The sequence below is a fragment of the Bombina bombina genome, chromosome 4 (genome assembly GCF_027579735.1).
Source record: "Bombina bombina isolate aBomBom1 chromosome 4, aBomBom1.pri, whole genome shotgun sequence".
NCBI classification, from domain to species: Eukaryota; Metazoa; Chordata; class Amphibia; order Anura; family Bombinatoridae; genus Bombina; species Bombina bombina.
Window position 1 is genome coordinate 1,073,600,933 of NC_069502.1, and position 19,637 is coordinate 1,073,620,569.

The following is a 19,637-nucleotide window of genomic DNA, read 5'->3' on the forward strand; positions in this document are numbered from 1 at the left end:
TAGAGGCATCCCTGAAATTATCTCCTCGTCTGATCTTCAGAACTACCTGACCTCACTGTTTAAAGCTCTCTTAAATACAACAGCAGACCAAGACCTTCTGATTGACAGAGCACATAGGGCCACGCGCCCTCGCAACTCCACTGCTGACACTCCTAGAGATGTTATCTTACGCTTGCATTACTATACCACCAAAGAGAAAATTATGCGAGCTTCCTTCACCAACAAGCCTCTCAAGGAACCCTACCAAGATCTACAAATCTTCCTGGATCTATCCGTACACACACTGGCCAAGAGGAAAACTTTCCACCAGTTCACATTGGCTCTAAGACACCACAAAATTAAATACAGGTGGGGATTCCCCGTTAAGCTTTTTGTCCAATTCCAGGACCGCTCCTATACAATTTCATCTCTAGAGCAGGGCATGAAGCTACTGAACACCCTGGAACTCTCGAGGGTCCCTGACCCACTCTCCAAGAACCAAGGGAACATAAGCGGCCTTAACACCTCAGCCCCAACATGGCGCCCTCAGAACTTGACTTCTCAACGCCATGAGACAGAGCAGACCTAACGGGACACTAGTCCCCCTCTGTCCACACCACAGCCTGTTTGACCCTTCTTTCTGAACACTCTTTTGTCTTGCAGCCCGTAGCGTCATCCACCCGGAGACAAAAGGAGGAAAGGAGTGCACCAACGGGTACATATCTTACTCTTATCACTCCTCTATCCTCATCCTCCCTCAGCAAGTCATTCTTACTAGACGGTCTCCTTACAGGTAAGCCGGGAGCTCACATACGGGTACTTACCTTACCCCATTTTAGCTCCTGGTCTTACATTTATCTGTTCACAGATCTGTTCCTTTCCCTTATATATAGCTCTCAATGTTGTAAATGTTATTATTGTTCTATGCCTTGCTTTCTCCTTATGCTAATCTTGAGAATTGCAGCGCACCTTATACGACAGAGAAGATATGCCTCAGGATGGACACTTATTTGTTTACTGGTTTGTAAATGTACTGAGTTATCAATACCTAGAGATTTGGTTTTATTTTCAGGTTTACTCTTAGTTAATTTTGAAATGGACTGTTATCTATAGAAAATGTTTGTAAAAAAATGTTAGAAGTCATTCTGTCCCACACACATACCCATTCCATACTACCTACCCCCACTATCAACCTTTTTTTTTTTATATATACTCTTTTTAGCACGCCACACACCTAGTCATCTTTTTTTAGACAACCTGTGATCTCCTCCCTACCACTCTCTCGTGGGGACACATACAGATCCATACTTCTTTGTTCCTGTCCAACTAACTTATTCCTTGTTACTGGGGGGGTGTTGTGCATGACACCTCCTTCCTTCATCACACCCTTTATTTCATCTCGTCATTCCCTTAGCTCTAATTTCCTTACTCTCATCACATACTCTTTACAGACACTCCTAACTATTTCTCCTCTACCCTGCAGTCAACCCCCGCACCCATTTTGCAGGTGATACCCTTTTGGCTCCGCCCCCTCCTCCTCCCCACCCCCCTTCCCTACCTCCCACTTCCTCTAATACCATTTTATATACTGTTATTTTTGCTACGCCAAATTAATCTCCCGATCTTATTACCTTTTTGTTTTTAACCAAAGCGGCTCTGGCCCGCTGTCTCCCCCCTGTCCCACAACACAACAATACTTAATTCTTTTTGCAAGTAGCTGGAACTTCTATTACTCTAATCTTCACTCAAATCCTCTCAAGTCATTGATAACGGATACTGACCTAGTATTCATCCTACCCTTCTTCCCCTTTACCTCCCCCCCCCTTTTTTTTTTCTCTTCCTTCCCCTCTGCATTATCATGGACGGGCTCCATCTCCTTACCCTTAATGTACAGGGACTAAACTCTCCAACCAAACGCAGTCTTCTATTCTCCTTCCTACATAAAAAACACATAGACATATCTTTCATTCAGGAGACACATTGGACTCATACACCGGAAGTCACACGTACATCCAGAAAATTCCCCATACTTTTAGAAGCTACGTTCTCCTCTAAATCCAGAGGTGTCGCCATCTATATAGGTAAAAATGTCACTTATGACCCGATCTATATTGAATATAACCCTCAGGCCAGATTTATCATCGCTATCTGTAAACTGAACTCCCACTTAGTCACCCTGCTCAACGTCTATGCCCCAAATGTTAAGCAAATAAACATTTTTAGATCACTTCTCAAGGCAGTAGCAGCAATTAAGCAAGGAGATTTTATCCTAGGAGGTGACTGCAACTTGATTTGGGATGTTAAGTTAGACAGAACGGGACCTCCGCTCTCCAGTAGTGACAGAGCAATCCATTCCCTCTCCTCCGCCTTCCAACTGCTGATGACACAATACGATCTTTACGATACATGGCGGGCCCTACACCCACAAGATAGGGAATATACATTCTATTCTTCCCCACACTAGTCACACACACGTATTGACTATTTTTTTACTGAGGCTACCTTTATCGAGAACATTCACTCCATATTCATTACTTCTGTTTCTTGGTCTGACCATGATTCCACACACCTCCACCTAGGCCCACTCCCAGGCCCTTCCCCCCGTATATGGCGAATGCAAGACTGGACTATCGCAGATCCTATCATCAAGACAGCTTTACAGAACCACATAACTGACTTCCTTGCCCTTAACGATGATAATCAGACTACCTCACAGAACTTGTGGGCCACTTTGAAGGCAGTAATGAGGGGTCATTTTATGCAGTATGAATCTGAGGCCCGCTTGAAGTGTAAAGCCACTTTACCTGCCCTGACCATCCAACTTCGAAAACTAAAGGCATACTATAAATGACGAAATTTCTAAAATTTCGAAACAAATTCAAACTCTAGAACTTAAAGGTGCATAACATGATGGAAAATTTAAAAAAATCTATTACCACCAGGGTAATAAAGCCTCCACCCTTTTAGCCTCTAAACTAAGACATCGAACAGCCCAAGCAAGAATACGGTCCATTCAAACCCCCTCTGGGGTGAACGTGTCAGCCCCGGCGGACATAGGAAATTCCTTTAAACAGTACTACTTATCTCTTTACAATATAGAAGTTAATCTAGATACGCCAGCGGACACCCCGCTTAATTCTCTCTCTCTCTCTCTCTCTCTCTCTCTCCTCACTCTCCCGAGAGGCTATCTCCTCCCTCACCACCCCAATATCAATAGAGGAAATTACGAAAATTATTCAAAACTTAAAATTAGGTAAGGCCCCAGGCCCGGATGGCTTCACAGCCAGATTCTATAAAACTTTCCATCCCCTCTTAACCCCCGTTCTCTGCAGATTTTTTCAGGAGATATTTTCTGGCGCCTCTTTCAAGGCAGAATTCTAGAAGCAGTTATAATCACAATCTTGAAGCCCGGTAAACCACCTGACCTCTGCAGTAGTTACCGTCCCATTTCCTTGATTAATATGGACACCAAGATTTACGCCAAACTCTTAGCTAGTAGAGCCGCTAAAATAATCCCCCCCCCTCATAGTCAATGACCAAGTGGGGTTTATCCCAAAAAGAGAGAGTTCAGATGCAACTAGAAGAATTCTTGATGTCCTTCACGCTGCATCTCAGGGCGCCGCTCCCTTCCTGGCCCTGTCGCTAGATGCCGAAAAAGCGTTTGACAGGGTCAGGTGGGATTACTTATGGGAAACTATGAGAATTTTCCGTTTCCCCACTACTTTCATTGTAGCGGTTAAAGCCCTTTACAACAACCCCTTGGCCATTGTACGTGGGGTTGGGTTCCAATCTCCCAGGTTCGCGATCTCGAACGGCACTAGACAGGGCTGTCCTTTATCTCCTCTCCTGTTCGCATTGGCCATAGAACCCCTAGCCCAATCCATCCGACAAGACCCTAGAATCAGAGGCCTTCCCATCTGCACCTCCACCCATAAAATCTCCCTATATGCAGATGATATCACCTTGTTCTTGACATCTCCTAAGGATTCCCTCCCCGCAGTATTCACTACCCTACAACAGTTTGGAGGCTTGAGCTTTTATAAGCTCAACGTCGCCAAAACAGAGGTCCTACCCATAAACGCCCCCCCCCCCCCCGACGTTCTCACCCCACTACAAAAAACATATCATTTCCAATGGAAAACTACTCTCAAGATCTTAGGGGTTCATCTTAGCCCAGACCCCTCGGTGGTCATAGTTTAAAACTACTCAGACAGACTTTCAGAGTACAGGAGGCTCCTTGAGACCTGGTTGTTTAGAGAGATCTCGTGGACAGGTCGCATTGCAGCGATCAAGATGTCCTTCCTTCCCAAAATTACATATCTTTTCAGATCCATTCCATATAACATTCCTAGAACGCTCCTTAATAGACTTCAAAGTCTGATAACCACATATGTATGGAAAGATCGAAGACCCAGAACTTCTGGACGCACCTTAGCTTTACCAAACATAATTTCCTACTATAATGCAGCCAGATTGTCGCATATCCTTCTCTGGAATGACCCTGAGAGACAGTTAAGCTGGTTTACTCTTGAATCCTCATTGCTGCCTCCTGGTCTATGCCTCTCTGATCTACTCTGGATCCCTCTTCACCACAGACACGACATCGACACCCTACACCCCATCTTTAAGCATGCACTACAATTCTGGGACCAGATAAGACACAACCCAGCTATCTTCCCCCTATCCTTCCCCTATGCTCACAATTTCTGCTGCACTCTTCTGTCTCCCAGACTCTTACTATGACTTTTGGCCACATCCACAAACACTCCTAGTCACTGACTTTTATGAGAATGACATTTGGCTCGCCCATCCTACAATCTGCATTAAATTTCAACTCCCCTCCAGACTCAGCTTTGAGGGATTTCGCTTGAGCACACGCTTACGTACCTGGGGCTACCCGAAATGTTCATTACGACCTATGACAATATGGGAGAGGGCTTGTCAAGGGGCTCATAACTTCAAACATCTCCTGTCTTTTCACTACAACCTTCTCACTAATACACCCACCCCCCACAAAATATCGCAACATCACGCCTGGTAAAGAGAAATTGGGTTCACTGTAACGATAAATGTCTGGCATCTTAGAATCATGACAACCAAAAAACTCCTCCATTGCTCCACCTTATGGGAGCTCCATTACAAAGTTTTAGTTCGCTGGCACCTGGTCCCAGCCACATTACACAGGATTTACCAGTAACAATCCCCTAACTGCTGGAGAAACTGTAGAGATATTGGCACAGCACTTCACATATGGTGGGCATGCCCAGTGATTCAACCCCTATGGAGGAAAATATATGCACTTCTTCTTTCACTTAGTCTCACTCCCCCATATACTCCAGAAGTAGCCCTCCTTCATATGCAAATGCCTAATCTCTCTCCCCTTGGGGAAGCTCTTACAATCTATGTTCTCATGGCTACGAAACTGGCACTTGCCAGAGCTTGGAAAGAGGATAAGCCTCCCTCTCTTTCTCAAGTAATTTCCATTGTACACTTTGTTGGACAAATGGAACAGTACTCGTACAAAGTTTTTGATCAGGTAGACTCCTTCCACATGATTTGGTCCCCTTGGATTACGAAATTCCCAAAGTGGGACACGAGACCCAAGCCTACCTCTTAAAGAACTCCCTTTCACCTCTCCCCCCCCCCCCCGTTTTTTTTTTTTTTTCTTTCTTTCCTTTTTCTCTCTCGTATCCTCCAAGTCTGCTCCGTACATGCCTATATCTTTAAGCGATATATACTAATATCACCTCATTACCTACCACAGATAAAGCTACTTGCTATGTCCTTTCTATTTACCTCCTATAAAAAAGAGATTCCTTGTTCTGTATTTTGTGCCTATCCTTATACTCCATTATTAAGTGGTTGATACTCGTTTGTTTGTAAAACTGAGTTATTGATGACTTATATGTTATTTTCAAAGGCTTTATTGTCTTACCTGTAAGTTTGTCTCAATAAAAATGTATGATTCAAAAAAAAAAAATGTAATGCTCTATCTGAATCACGAAAGAACAAAAATTGGGTTCAGTGTCCCTTTAAAAAAAAAAAAGTTATTTCTCCCCAGTTAGAAGTTAAATTGCTGAGTCTTTTGTAGACTGTACTATGCATTTTCTCTTATGGATCAATGCAAATCCAAGTTAAAACAGCTTGTTCTTCTATTATTTATGTATGGATGTTATCGAGTGAATGGTTTCACCTTCAGATGTCACTTTACACTTTCTGTATCGGTCTTATCAATTTGACTTGCTATTTTATTTGTGCAGGGACTACAATCTATTTTCTTAGTTATCCCTTTGGATTCCTCTGTAAATCCATCTCTGTCCTACTGGTTTATCTCCACTTCAGTTTTTATTCGTCCTTTTGGATTATCATTTCTTCTGACGTCAGTCTCTCGAGTTGGAGTGTAGTCTGGGATTTGAGGAGGGCACAAGGAGATGGTTTCCTCAGGAGGCGAGGTTACCGATAAATTTCATCATGATTTGTGCAATCTTATTACTTCTCAGACTCTGACTTTTTTTTTTTCACAAATGAGATATGTCTGTTTTTTTCAAGTCACTTGTGACATACTTAGTTAATCTGAGGCGATCTTCTAGTTTTCCTAACCAATAATACTAGTCTCTTGAATTTATCTTGAACGGAGTAATGCACTTTTTCTGCATCACTTCCTAGAAGTGAATTTTTCCTTCGAACGAGTTTGTGAATCCATGACTGTTAACATTTAGACCTTATAATATCAGAGTCATAGTTAAAATTGAGCTGTTTCGTTAATCAGTACTTCTATATAACCAGATTTACATGATAAAGCTGAAGCAATCAGATCTAAATGGGATATTCTATCTTCCTATTTGGTCTTTAATAGTCCATTAAGTCCAGAAGTCTATATCCTTCTTTTTAGTTTCCTCAGACCTAACATTTTTAATGGCTCAGAGATTCATCTCTCGATTCATAAACTAGTTTTTCAATAAGATCGTTGTGACCTTTTTCTTTAGGCAAAGCAGTTTTTTTCTCCTCACCAGTTTTACATTCATTTCTCTTTTTTCTGGTGTGCTAAATATGGGTTTTACCGGTATTTTTAAGAAATTTCAGGAATTTTTCATTCTTACGAAATTAGAACTTATCTGCAAGTTTCTTATAAGGTCTATGACATTCAGATCGTTGTTCTAGATCTGGTCAAAGTAAGTCTGTTAAGAGATTTTCTCTTCCTGAGAACCTTTATTGTTTTTTCGAATTCCTATTTTGAATCATGATGGTTTAAACATTCCACTTATTTTGAATGTGATTTATTTTGCAATATTTTAAGCAGCAGTGCGTCTGGTTTAACTTTTTGTCTTGTGAGATTCCTTATCTTATTTTCTATTAGGATAAGGTATTTTCTTTGAATTTTTTTTTTTTTTTTTTTCATTTAGGACATTGTAGTTCCTTTTTCGTTGGTCTAAAATTTTGTTAATTTGTCCATGTACAGTATGAGCTTTTACAGTTTATTCTACTAGATTAGTTACTTTGTGGGTCTTTTAAGATGAGGTTTCTGTTATGTACACAGCAGCAACTTGGTCTTATTGCTCACTTTTCTTTTGGTATAGTTTTTGAGCTACAAGTTCTACAGTTTTAGTGGCTGGTAAATAGGTGGCTGCCTTAACTTTTTCCCACCCATTTGCCTGTGGACTTCACAGCTTGGGTATTAGATCCCAGCAATAATGGCTCATGGACTCTCACCATTTTATGAAAAGAAAACATTTATGCTTTATCTATCTGATACTCTTTCATGGTGGTGAGGGTCCATGAGAACTGCCCTTATTTTTCCAATTGGCTGCAGTTTTAGTATGCACCTTATTTACCCTGTTTTGTCCTTTCCTACTTCTCTATTTTTTCTATTTTTCCGGCTACAAGTTAGACTGGGATACCAGAGCGGAATTAAAAGCTTATGAAAAGTGTTCATCTGCATCCCTCTAGTGGCCAGGAGTAGAATCCCAGGAGTAATGGCTTATGGACTCTCACCACCATGAAATAAATTAATTTATCGGGTAAGCATAAAAAAAATTCCCCTCTGAACCTAGGGTGGCTGGAGTGGGTCATCTAAATCAGCTACATGCTACACATTAATTGCTTGATAAATGCAGGAGCTAATTTCAATCTGTACTTGAGATAAGTTAACTTTCTTTGGAATGCAAATTTTGCTAACAAATGACTGTTTTTAATGCTTCTAAAACATTTATTTTGTATAGAGGTCTTTTCCAATACATTGATTGTTAATTTATCCCATGTATCTCTAACAATTACTATAATTACAGTATGAATCCTATTCAGAACTAGTGGATATATTGCTATTCCTTCCTCGAGTATGCAGAAATCTAGAGGATTTAGTTTATCAGTCACAAGTAAAAAGTTACAAGTCTAGAGATTTTTTTCCAGTAGCTACTAAAATTGGTACTTGTAAAAGAATAAAATGTTCTAAAGCAGCAGCTTTGTTTCAGTTCATGAAAATGTGAATAGTTCTGTGTAAGAGTTAATTGTTATTGAAATTGTATATTTATTGCTTCCTAATGAAAACCCTGTTGTTTTTTTTTTTTTTATAGAACTGGAAGCAACCCCAAAATCAGACGTAACAAAATCTGGGGAGGCCAGAATGGCGGAATACTTGTTTATAATTCTGGTATGTTTTATTTTGATTATCTTAATGTTGTGGGTTAGTAGTCTCACTATTTTTAAATTGCTTTTACAAAATTTTACATTTTCCCCTTTTTTTTTTTTTTTTTCTTTTTTTTTTTTTTATGCAGGCCTTGGCTTCATTGAAGACAACGAAATTTTTGATAATGCTATGGCTGGTGTTTGGATCAAAACAGATAGCAACCCAACTTTACGAAGAAACAAAATTCATGATGGAAGAGATGGTGGAATTTGTATATTTAATGGAGGAAGAGGTACTGTTCAAATATTAGAATTTGTGGAAATTTCAACTGACCTTATTAGCGTCTGTTCTGTTTTCTATCATGCTTTATAAAATTTAAAAACAAATTCAAAATGATGATAAAGCTTGGCAACAAATTTGTCTAAAGGTTTTGCATTTGTGCATCTCACAAATAAGTTACAAATCATATGGTACCATATTATTTTATTCTACTATGAATATTTAGAACTGTGTATGCTGTTTTCTCCTGATAAAGCACACTGCCGATGTGCAACATAAATATTACTTAATAATAATAATTGGAGATGTATGTTTTAAATTACTTTTTGATTTGGCAGGACTTCTTGAAGAGAATGACATCTTCAGGAATGCCCAGGCTGGGGTGCTTATTAGCACCAATAGTCACCCAGTGTTACGGAAGAACAGAATATTTGATGGATTTGCTGCAGGTTGGTATGGGTTAAGATAGATATATATGTTTGTTAATATTGTGTGTGTGTGTTTGTGGACAAATCAGGTGCTCTATCTGATTCATGGAAGTTTAAAGGGATTTGAAACCCAAAAATGTTCTTCAGATTTAGACAGAGCATACAATTTTAAAAAAAAGTTTACAATTTACTAATATTAAATTTGCTTTGTTGAAGAGATACCTAGGTAGGTGTGTGAAGCACTACATGGCAGGAAATAGTGCAGCCATCTAGTGCTCCAAACACGTGCACGCTCCTGAATTATTTCCTCGCTTTTCAACGAAAGATACCAAAGGAACAAAGAAAATAGACGTAAATTGCAAGGTTGTTTAAAACTGCATGCTGTATCTGAATCATGAAATACATATTTTGGGTTTCATATTCTTTTAAAGACAGCAATTAAACTCCCTACATTATTTCCCCATAAAATGTTTAAATATGTACCATGAAAAATGGTTTGCTGTGCATTTTTATTTTGCCTGCTTTCCCCCATAGAAGCTGGAATGTATTCTTTGGAATTTTGAACTCTTGCTTGATATGTGCCAGAGTTCACTTATGTACAGGTATACCCCGCTGATACAGCGGGTTAGGGACCAGAGCCCCACTTTAAAGTGAAACAAGGCAGTTTTAGCTTTCTTTTCACTTTCCAGGGTGTTTAAAAACTTATATATTAGGGGTGCAACAATGCTACGTTTAGTTTAATACTAGCACAGCAAAGTATTCAATTAGTATTAAATAAATACTGTACCTGTAAAATAGTGACAATTTACTGTAGTAAAATTTGCCAGACTATAGCACTGAGACACAGATTGCACTGTAATGCTGTGAACAGAGTGAACTAAGCATAACAAAATGGTGCCAGTCACTTTTCTCGCAAACTCACGATGATTACAGCACTGTTTCAAAATCCTTGGAGGTTGAACTTCAGCTCCACAAAGCGCTGTATTAGCAAATCGCTGTAAAGTGAAGCGCTGTAAAGTGAGGTATACCTGTATGCGTTTCCCTAATTAGCCACAGCAAAGAAGTAGGAATAAGCACAGGCCTTTCACAGGATGTCGCAGGACAGTGCACATTTTGCTAAAATAAAATGACAACTCTAGTCTTTTTAAAATATTTATTTATTTATATGTCAATTTTATGCAATTCATTGATTCTTTTCTGATGCAGGTATAAGTAACTTCAGGGCTCTGTTCACAAAGAGATGATTTGTAGGTGTTTTTTACCTTCCATAAGGCAGGGAGAGTCCACAACTTAATTTCTTACTGTTGGGAAATTAAACTCCTGGCCACCAGGAGGAGGCAAAGACACCCCAGCTAAGGGCTTAAATATCCCTTCCACTTCCCCTATCCTCCAGTAATTCTTTGCCCTTCGTCACTATAGGAGATGGTAGAGAAGTGTCAGAAGATTTGGATAGTCCTGTAATGGTTATGTTCCCTTAGTAGTTATGTCAACCTCTCGGTGAGAGTATTGAGGAAAGTTATAGTCTGGAGATGCAGGGAAAGTTTTTCTGCGAACCCATCCAGACTGTCGCCAACAACTCCTGAGCAATCAGTGTTGACGAGTTTCACTGCTTGCCGTTACACACTCAAGTCCATGTCAGAAGCGCTGCTGCAAGACTGTTACACTTGAGATGCTGTGCCTGTTCCACAGCATGGATCCTGGAGGGTAAGTCCATTTTTTATATATACACTTTAAAACGCTGTACAGGGTCACAGTGTGGCTCCTTTATACCTCGATAGGATCAAGGGTTAATATCTCCTTCAGGGAGATTATTTGAACAACTTGGGGATTTATATCTGCTTAATATGAAAGTTTTTTGGGCTCATAGACTGTGTTTTTTGGCTTGGAACAAACAGGTTTCACTTTAGTTTTTGAAGTGTTGCGCAGCTCATAATAGCTTAGTGCCCTTTTTCATAACAGGGGAAGTCCTGTCTTAAGCACCACATGACCGGGTGAAATCTTTTATTTCCTAAGATCCTGCTGCAGACATCATTCCTGAGGAGAGTGTGTTTACTGTTAGCTGTCTCGGTCTCGGAGGTGGTGAGTGCCCCAGCCATTGGGAAGTATTAAGGTGCCGTTTTTTTTAAATAAAAACGTTTTTTTGTTGCTCCTTCTGTGGGTATATGCAAAGCTATGGAGGACTCTGATACTACATTTGAAGGTTCTGCTCCTTCTGTACAGATTAATAATTCCTGTTCATTGTGAGGAGGCTGTGGTTTGCCCACCTGCTCAGTTTTGTTCCACTTGCCTAAACACTGTTCTAAAGTCTAAGAACAGAGACAAGCCTGCTAATACTCATAGCACTATAAGCCCCTCTGAGCAGTCTACTTCTCAGGAATCTGCCGAGAAATTACTACCCTTTCTACATTACCCGCTCCATATGCAGTTCCCCGCAGCACATGTAATCTGGAGGGGGCCTTTTCCCAGCGGACATTACCACGCAGTTACAATTGGCGGTTTCTGCAGCCCTGAGTGCCATACCTCGTTCTAACAAATGCAAGAGAGAGGTTAAATATAGTTCTCCTGACCTAGAGTCATCTAAATATTTGTCGGATTAAGCTACTATGTCCCTGCTATCAGAGTATGAGTTGAACTCTGTGACTTCAGAGGGTGAACTTTCTGAGTTGGAGACTTCAGTTTCTAAACCTCCTTCAGCAGAGGAACCCTCCTTTTAGATTTAAAATTGAACATCTGTGCATTTTATTAAAGGAGGTTCTGTCTACGCTAGAGGTTCCAGAGGATACACTCCCTGAGGAACCTAAGATCCCTAAATTAGACAGGGTTTATGAAGAAAGGAAGATCTCTCTGACTTTTTCTGTGCCAGTTAAGATGGCAAACATTATTAGTAATGAATGGGAAAGAGTAGGAACTTCTTTTTCCCCCTCGTCTACTTTTAAAAAATTATTCCTGGTCCCTGACTCTCAATTAGATTTGTAGGGCTCCATCCCTAGGGTGGATGGCACTATCTCTACACTGGCTAAACATACTACTATCCCTTTAGAGGATAGTTCATCTTTTAGAGAGCCTATGGATAATAAAATGGAAACTTTTCTGATGTTTCCACCTATGGGGTTTTTATTTCAACAGGAGGTCGCTGTAGCCGCAGTTGCTGTAGCAGCTACCTACTGGTGCGACACTGTCGGCGCTCATTGAGGTGGAGACTTCCCTCAAGCATATTCAGGAGAGAATTAAAGCACTGAGAATTGCTAACTCTTTCATCTGTGACATGAATATGCAGATTATTCGCCTAAATGCAAAGGCTTCTGGCTTTGCCGTCCTAGCCCGCCGGGCTCTCTGGTTGAAGTCTTGGTCTGCGGATATGACTTCTAAATCCAGACTCCTTTCTCTTCCTTTCAAGGGGAAGATTTTATTTTGTCCAGGGCTGGACTCCATTATTTCTACGGTTACCGGAGAAAAGGGTGCCTTCCTACCGCAGGACACGAAAAATAGGCCTAAGGAACGGCAATTGTCTAATTTCCGTTTCTGACAAATCACAACAGCAATCCTCATCCAAGTCCGAGCAGCCCACGGGTACTTGGAAGCCGGCACAGTCCTGGAATAAGTCCAAACAGACTTAGAAGCCCGCCGAGAACAAATCGGCATGAAGAGGTGGCCCCCGATCCGGGATCAGATCAGTAGGGGGCAGACTGTCTATCTTTTCAGATGCTTGGTTCCAGGATGTACATGATCCTTGGGTCCTGGAGATTGTATCTCAAGGATACAGGATAGGATTCAAGTCTAATCCGCCCAGTGGCAGATTCCTACTCTCCAGTCTGTCTACAAGACCAGAAAAGAGGGCTCCCTTAGGTTGCGTACGGGATATCTCCTTTTTAGGCGTAATTGTCCTGGTACCTACAGAAAGAGGTTTGGAGTTTTATTCAAACCTATTTGTGGTTCCAAAGAAGGAGGGAACTTTTCGTCCAATTCTGGACCTAAAGTGCCTAAACAAGTTTTTGAGTGTTCTTTCTTTCAAAATGGAGACAATTCGGTCAATCCTTCCTCTGGTTCAGGAAGGACAGTTTATGACCACAGACTTGAAGGATGCATACCTTTTACGTCCCGATACACAGGGAACATTTTCGGTTCCTGAGGTTTGCTTTTCTGGACCAGCACTTCCAGTTCATAGCTCTTCCGTTTGGTCTAGCTACTGCTCCAAGGATATTTTCGAAGATTCTGGGAGCTCTTCTAGCCGTTGCCAGAACACGAGGTATTGCAGTAGCGCCTTACCTGGACGATATCTTGGTACAGGCACCATATTTTCGTCTAGCTGAAGAACATTCAGAGTCCCTTCTCAATCTTCTTCGATCACATGGATGGAAGATAAACTTGGAAAAGAGTTCTCTTACTCCAAGTACAAGGATGAATTTCCTGGAAACAGTAATAGACTCTATATCCATGAGAATATTTCTCACAGATCAGACACGTTGCAAGCTAACTTCTGCATGTCTTGCCCTCCAGACCTCCTCAAGACCCTCAGTGGCTCAGTGTATGGAGGTGATCATACTCATGGTGTCTTGTATAGACATCATTCCTTTTGCCAGATTCCATCTCAGACCCTTAACTATGCGTGCCGAGACAATGGAACGGTGACCATTCAGATCTGTCTCAACAGATCGTGCTGGACAACCTGTCAAAAGACTCGCTCTCCTGGTGGCTCTGTCCAGATCATCCCAAGGCACGTGCTTCTTGAGACCGTCCTGGGAGATTGTGACTATGGACGCCAGACTTTCCGGCTGGGGAGCCGTTTGGGTGCCAAGAAAGCACAAGGTCTGTGGACTCAGGAAGAGTCCTCCCTTCCAATCTTTATTTTGGAACACCGGGCAGTCTTCAATGCCTTGAAGGCTTGGTTCCTTCTGGGTTCGTCCCAGTTTATCAGATTTCAATCAGACAATATAACCTCGGTTGCCTACATCAACCATCATTGGGGAACGAGAAGTTTCTTTCTTGGTGATGAGAGAAGTATCTCAGATACTAGAGTGGGCGGAGACTCAGATGTACACTGTCAGCGAGCCACATTCCGGTGTGGACAACTGGAAAGCTGACTTCCTCAGCAAGCCATCTTTTCACTCAGGGGAATGGTCTCTTCACCCAGAGGTGTTTGCAGAGATTTGCAGCAAGTTGAGGACGCCGGAGATAGATCTCATAGCATCCCGCCTCAATACCATTGAGATTGAACGCTTAGTCTTAGCCAAGAGAGAGTTCTCAGAGTGTCATCGACACTGGTTCAAGTTCGTAAGCCAGTTACTCGTCGTACCTACCATAAAGTGTGGAGGACTTGTACTGGTGTGAAGAGCGTGGCTTTTCCTGGCATAAGGTTAAAGTTGCCAGAATTTTAGCTTTTCTCCAGGATGGACTGGAGAATGGTTTATCTGCTTGTTCCCTGAAGGGACTGATATCGGCCCTATCTGTGTTACTGCACAAAAGATTGGCCGAGTTTCCGGATGTTCAGTCCTTTAAGACTCTCTGGCTAGGATCAGACCTGTGTTTAGATCTGGGGCTCCGCCTTGGAGTCTTAATCTTGTTCTTAGTATTTTGCAGCAGGCTCCGTTTAAGCCTATGCATACTGTTGACATTAAATTATATTTAAAGGTTCTTTTTTTGTTGGCTATTGCCTCTGCGTGCAGAGTTTCTGAGATTTCTGCTTTGCAATGTGACCCCCTTTTCTGGTTTTTCATGCTAAGGCGGTTTTATGCATTTAACTAGGGTTCCTCCTTAATGTGGTTTGTGGTCTTCGGTGAAGGAACGTTTGCTTCACTATCTAGATGTGGTTCGTGCCTTGAAGTTCTATCTTCAGGCTACTAAGGAATTCAGACAATCTTTCCTCTTTGTCATCTATACAGGGAAGCGTTAGGGGCAGAAGGCTACTACAACTTCCCTATCTTTTTTGTTGAGGAGTGTCATCCGATTAGCTTTTGAGACAGCGGACGACAGCCTTCTGAGAGGATAACGGCTCATTCCACTAGAGCAGTGGCTTCCTCTTGGGCTTTTAAGAACGAAGCCTCATTGAATCAGATTTGTAAGGCAGCTACCTGGATGTGTTTGCTTTGGCTGAAGCAGCTTTCGGGTTAAAAGTTTTGCAGGCTGTGTTCCCTCCCGTTATTCATTCATTCTCCTCTGTAGCGTGGGTATAGTTTTCCCAACAATAAGGAATGAAGTTGTGGACTCTCCCTGCCTTATGGAAGGAAAACATAATTTTTTTCAAGATATGATGAGTCCACGGATTTCATCCTTACTTGTGGGATATTCTCCTCCTGGTCAGCAGGAGGTGGCAAAGAGCACCACAGCAGAGCTGTATAAATAGCTTTTCCCAACCCAGTCATTCTCTTTGCCTGTGTTAGTAAGATAGGAGATGGCAAAGTGAGGTGTTAGTAAAGATTCTTCAATCAAGTGTGTATTATTTTTAAAGTAGTGCCAGTGAGTGCTACTTTGTTCTGGGGTGTAGCCTAGACCTGATCAGTCTCTACAGGAGAGCATTTGGTGGCTTTAAAGCAATAGAAACTGGTGGGACATAAATTCTCATTGCGCCTCCTATACATGTTTGCTGCCCTAATACAGATAGCCTAAGCACTTTTAACTCAGGCTGATCTTAGTCCACAGGGCTATGGGAGGGAGAGGTCCTCTGAAAACCTGTTGGATGGCTATGCTGTTGCACAGTATTCGAGGTAAGTTCTAACTTTATTTTTCTGGGGACATTATTCTCTCAGAAGAAAGTGAGCACTGCATTACATACACTCGTATGTCAAGGGCTAAGATACAGATTGAGCTCCTTATTGTGATGGGTAGAGATTTGTTTTTACAGACACTGGGGCTGGATGGATCTGTTATGTTTTTCTATGATAACGACTAGCTTTTATTTCTGCCAACAGACTTTTTAGACCACTGGTCTTCTTATGAGTTAGAGCTACCGGACATGTGGTAGCATATTCGGATACCTTTTGTTTTCACTGTTATTTCTCCCGGTGTCAGATCTATATAGATCTTAATGGTGACCGGGAGATTGAGTATGGGGATGGACGGAGTTGCCTTCCCGTTTCTGAGCTCCTTCCTCCATCTCTGCACTCATACAGTAAGAGTGCTGGGAGATGGAGTACTGTTACACCCACGAGGGGTGGAACTTTACGGGAGTTGGTTCGTTGTGCTTTCTTCCTCCTTTATGATACCGGAGGGTAGAGAGTTTAACTCAAAAGGCACTGTATTGCTATGTAGCGCTCAGTGTTAGTCCTTTATACATAGTGTGTCGGATGTGTTCAAAGGTCTTTGATTATTATTCAGTTTTTATGGGACACTTGGGCACCTTTAGCACATTATCTAGGGTCCAGTACGGTTGCTTAATTCTGAATTCGGTTTGCTAAGCAATAAACTCAATGTGTTTGTTAAACTTTAAAGTATAGTTTTTTATTATACAGACTCAGTTGCTGGGGTTAGTGTATCCTTGTGAATAGGATACTACAGAAGCACTCAAACGATAATGTTATTTCTTTTACAAAGATATGACGAGTCCACGGATTTCATCCTTAGTTGTGGGATATTAACCTCCTGCTAACAGGAAATGGCAAAGAGCACCACAGCAGAGCTGTATATATATAGCCCCTCCATTCCCCTCCACCTACAGTCATTCTCTTTGCCTGTGTTATACTAGGAAGACATGGTAAGGTGAGATGTTAGTTTCTTCAATCAAGAAGTTTTTTATTTTAAATGGTACCGGTGCACACTATTTTCCTCAGGGGGATATGGAAGAAGATTTCTGCCCTGAGGTTTGATGATCTTAGCATTTGTAACTAAGATCCACGCTGGTTCCCACAAGACTTCTGAAGGTAACCATGAGACCTCTTCAGTGTGGAGACCGGTTTCATGCTACAAGCAGCATTAAGGTATGTGCACCCTTTTTTTTGAGGAGACTTGATATATGAGAACTGGCTGGCATTATTTCCCTGTATGGAAATGGGGTAAGCAGTAAAACCTATTTTAATAAGAGGGGTATTACTGGAGTCCCTATATTATTTTTATCATTAATGATATTTGGGCATTTTGTGACATGGGAGACAATGGGAAAAACAATGTTTTATGTTTTTTTATTTTTTGGCACTTAAAACTTGTTGGTTTTATGTTGGAGGGTTGTCTTTTGTGTGTACTTTTATTTTGGTGCAAAACTGCATTTCCATGCGGTGTTGTTTGGGCCTACTCCGACTTTTGACCTTAAGGGGCGGAGCTTATTTTCGCGCGCTCAGATACGCACTTCCTTCAGGCTAAGCAGCAGCAAGCAGTAACTCAGTGGCTCCTGGACTGTGTAGCTGGTCTGAAGGGTTGGAAACTTCTTTCGAAGTACTCTGGGGGCAGGTAGGAGGTGCAGAGGGTATTTCTCTTGTTAAGTGTATCGTAGTAAGAGGAGAGTGGTGTATTATAGTTAGTTTTTTAACTTCAATCAAAAGTTTATTTTTAAATGGTACGGGAGTGTACTGTTTCATCTCAGGCAGCATTAGAAGAAGAATCTGCCTGTGATTTCTATGATCTTAGCAGAAGTAACTAAGATCCACTGCCGTTCTCACATATTCTGAGGAGTGAGGTAACTTCAGAGGGGGAATGGCGTGCAGGTTTTCCTGCAATAAGGTATGTGCAGTTAATATATTTCTAGGAATGGAATTTGCTAGAAAAATGCTGCTGATACCGGATTAATGTAAGTTAAGCCTTAAATGCAGTGATAGCGACTGGTATCAGGCTTATTAACAGAGATACATACTCTTATAAAAGTGTAATATAAAACGTTTGCTGGCATGTTAATCGTTTTTATATATGTTTGGTGACAAAACTTATTGGGGCCTAGTTTTTTTCCCACATGGCTGGCTTGATTTTTGCCTAGAAACAGTTTCCTGAAGCTTTCCACTGTTGCAATATGAGTGGGAAGGGCCTATTTTAGTGCTTTTCTGTGCAGCTAAAAATACTGACAGACATTCAGCTTCCCTCTGCATGATACAGGACATCTCTGAAGGGCTCAAAAGGCTTCAAAGTCGTGTTTGAGGAGGGTAACAATCACAGTAGACTGGCAGTTGTTGTGACTGTTTAAAAAACGTTTTTGTCATTTATTATTCTGTTTTTGTTATTAAGGGGTTAATCATCCATTTGCAAGTGGGTGCAATGCTCTGCTGACTTGTTACATACACTGTAAAAATTTTGTTAGTGTAACTGCCTTTTTTCACTGTTATTTCAAATTTTGTCAATTTGTTTCTCTTAAAGGCACAGTAACGTTTTTTATATTGCTTGTTAACTTGCTTTAAAGTGTTTTCCAAGCTTGCTAGTCTCATTGCTAGTCTGTACAAACATGTCTGAAACAGAGGATACTTGTTCATTATGTTTAAAAGCCATGGTGGAGCCCCATAGGAGAATGTGTACTAAATGTGTTGATTTCACCTTGAACAGTAAAGATAAGTCTTTATCTATAAAAGAATTGTCACCAGAGGGGTCTGTCGAGGGGGAAGTTATGCCGACTAACTCTCCCCACGTGTCGGACCCTTCGCCTCCCGCTCAAGGGACGCACGCTAATATGGCGCCAAGTACATCAGGGACGCCCATAGCGATTACTTTGCAGGACATGGCTGCAATCATGAATAATACCCTGTCAGAGGTATTATCCAGATTGCCTGAATTGAGAGGCAAGCGCGATAGCTCTGGGGTTAGACGAGATACAGAGCGCGTAGATGCTGTAAGAGCCATGTCTGATACTGCGTCACAATATGCAGAACCTGAGGACAGAGAGCTTCAGTCTGTGGGTGACGTCTCTGAATCGGGGAGACCTGATTCAGAGATTTCTAATTTTAAATTTAAGCTTGAGAACCTCTGTGTATTGCTTGGGGAGGTATTAGCTGCTCTGAATGACTGTGACACAATTGCAGTGCCAGAGAAATTGTGTAGGCTGGATAAATACTATGCAGTGCCGGTGAGTACTGATGTTTTTCCAATACCTAAAAGGCTTACAGAAATTATTAGTAAGGAGTGGGATAGGCCCGGTGTGCCCTTTTCCCCCACCTCCTATGTTTAGAAAAATGTTTCCAATAGATGCCACTACACGGGACTTATGGCAGACTGTCCCTAAGGTGGAGGGAGCAGTTTCTACTTTAGCAAAGCGTACCACTATCCCGGTTGAGGACAGTTGTGCTTTTTCAGATCCAATGGATAAAAAATTGGAGGGTTACCTTAAGAAAATGTTTATTCAACAAGGTTTTATTTTACAGCCCCTTGCATGCATTGCGCCTGTCACTGCTGCGGCATTCTGGTTTGAGGCCCTGGAAGAGGCC

The 19,637-nt window shown here is 41.5% G+C and overlaps 1 protein-coding gene across 1 annotated transcript in view; it reads left to right on the top strand.

Annotated features, from left to right (window-relative positions):
• Positions 1–19,637, top strand: part of FBXO11 (F-box protein 11) — a 379,957-nt gene that overhangs the window by 304,707 nt on the left and 55,613 nt on the right. The window contains exons 17-19 of the mRNA XM_053712228.1: positions 8,550–8,626; positions 8,751–8,894; positions 9,220–9,330. Coding sequence (XP_053568203.1) covers positions 8,550–8,626; positions 8,751–8,894; positions 9,220–9,330 — 332 coding nt within the window. The remainder of the gene's footprint in view (positions 1–8,549; positions 8,627–8,750; positions 8,895–9,219; positions 9,331–19,637) is intronic.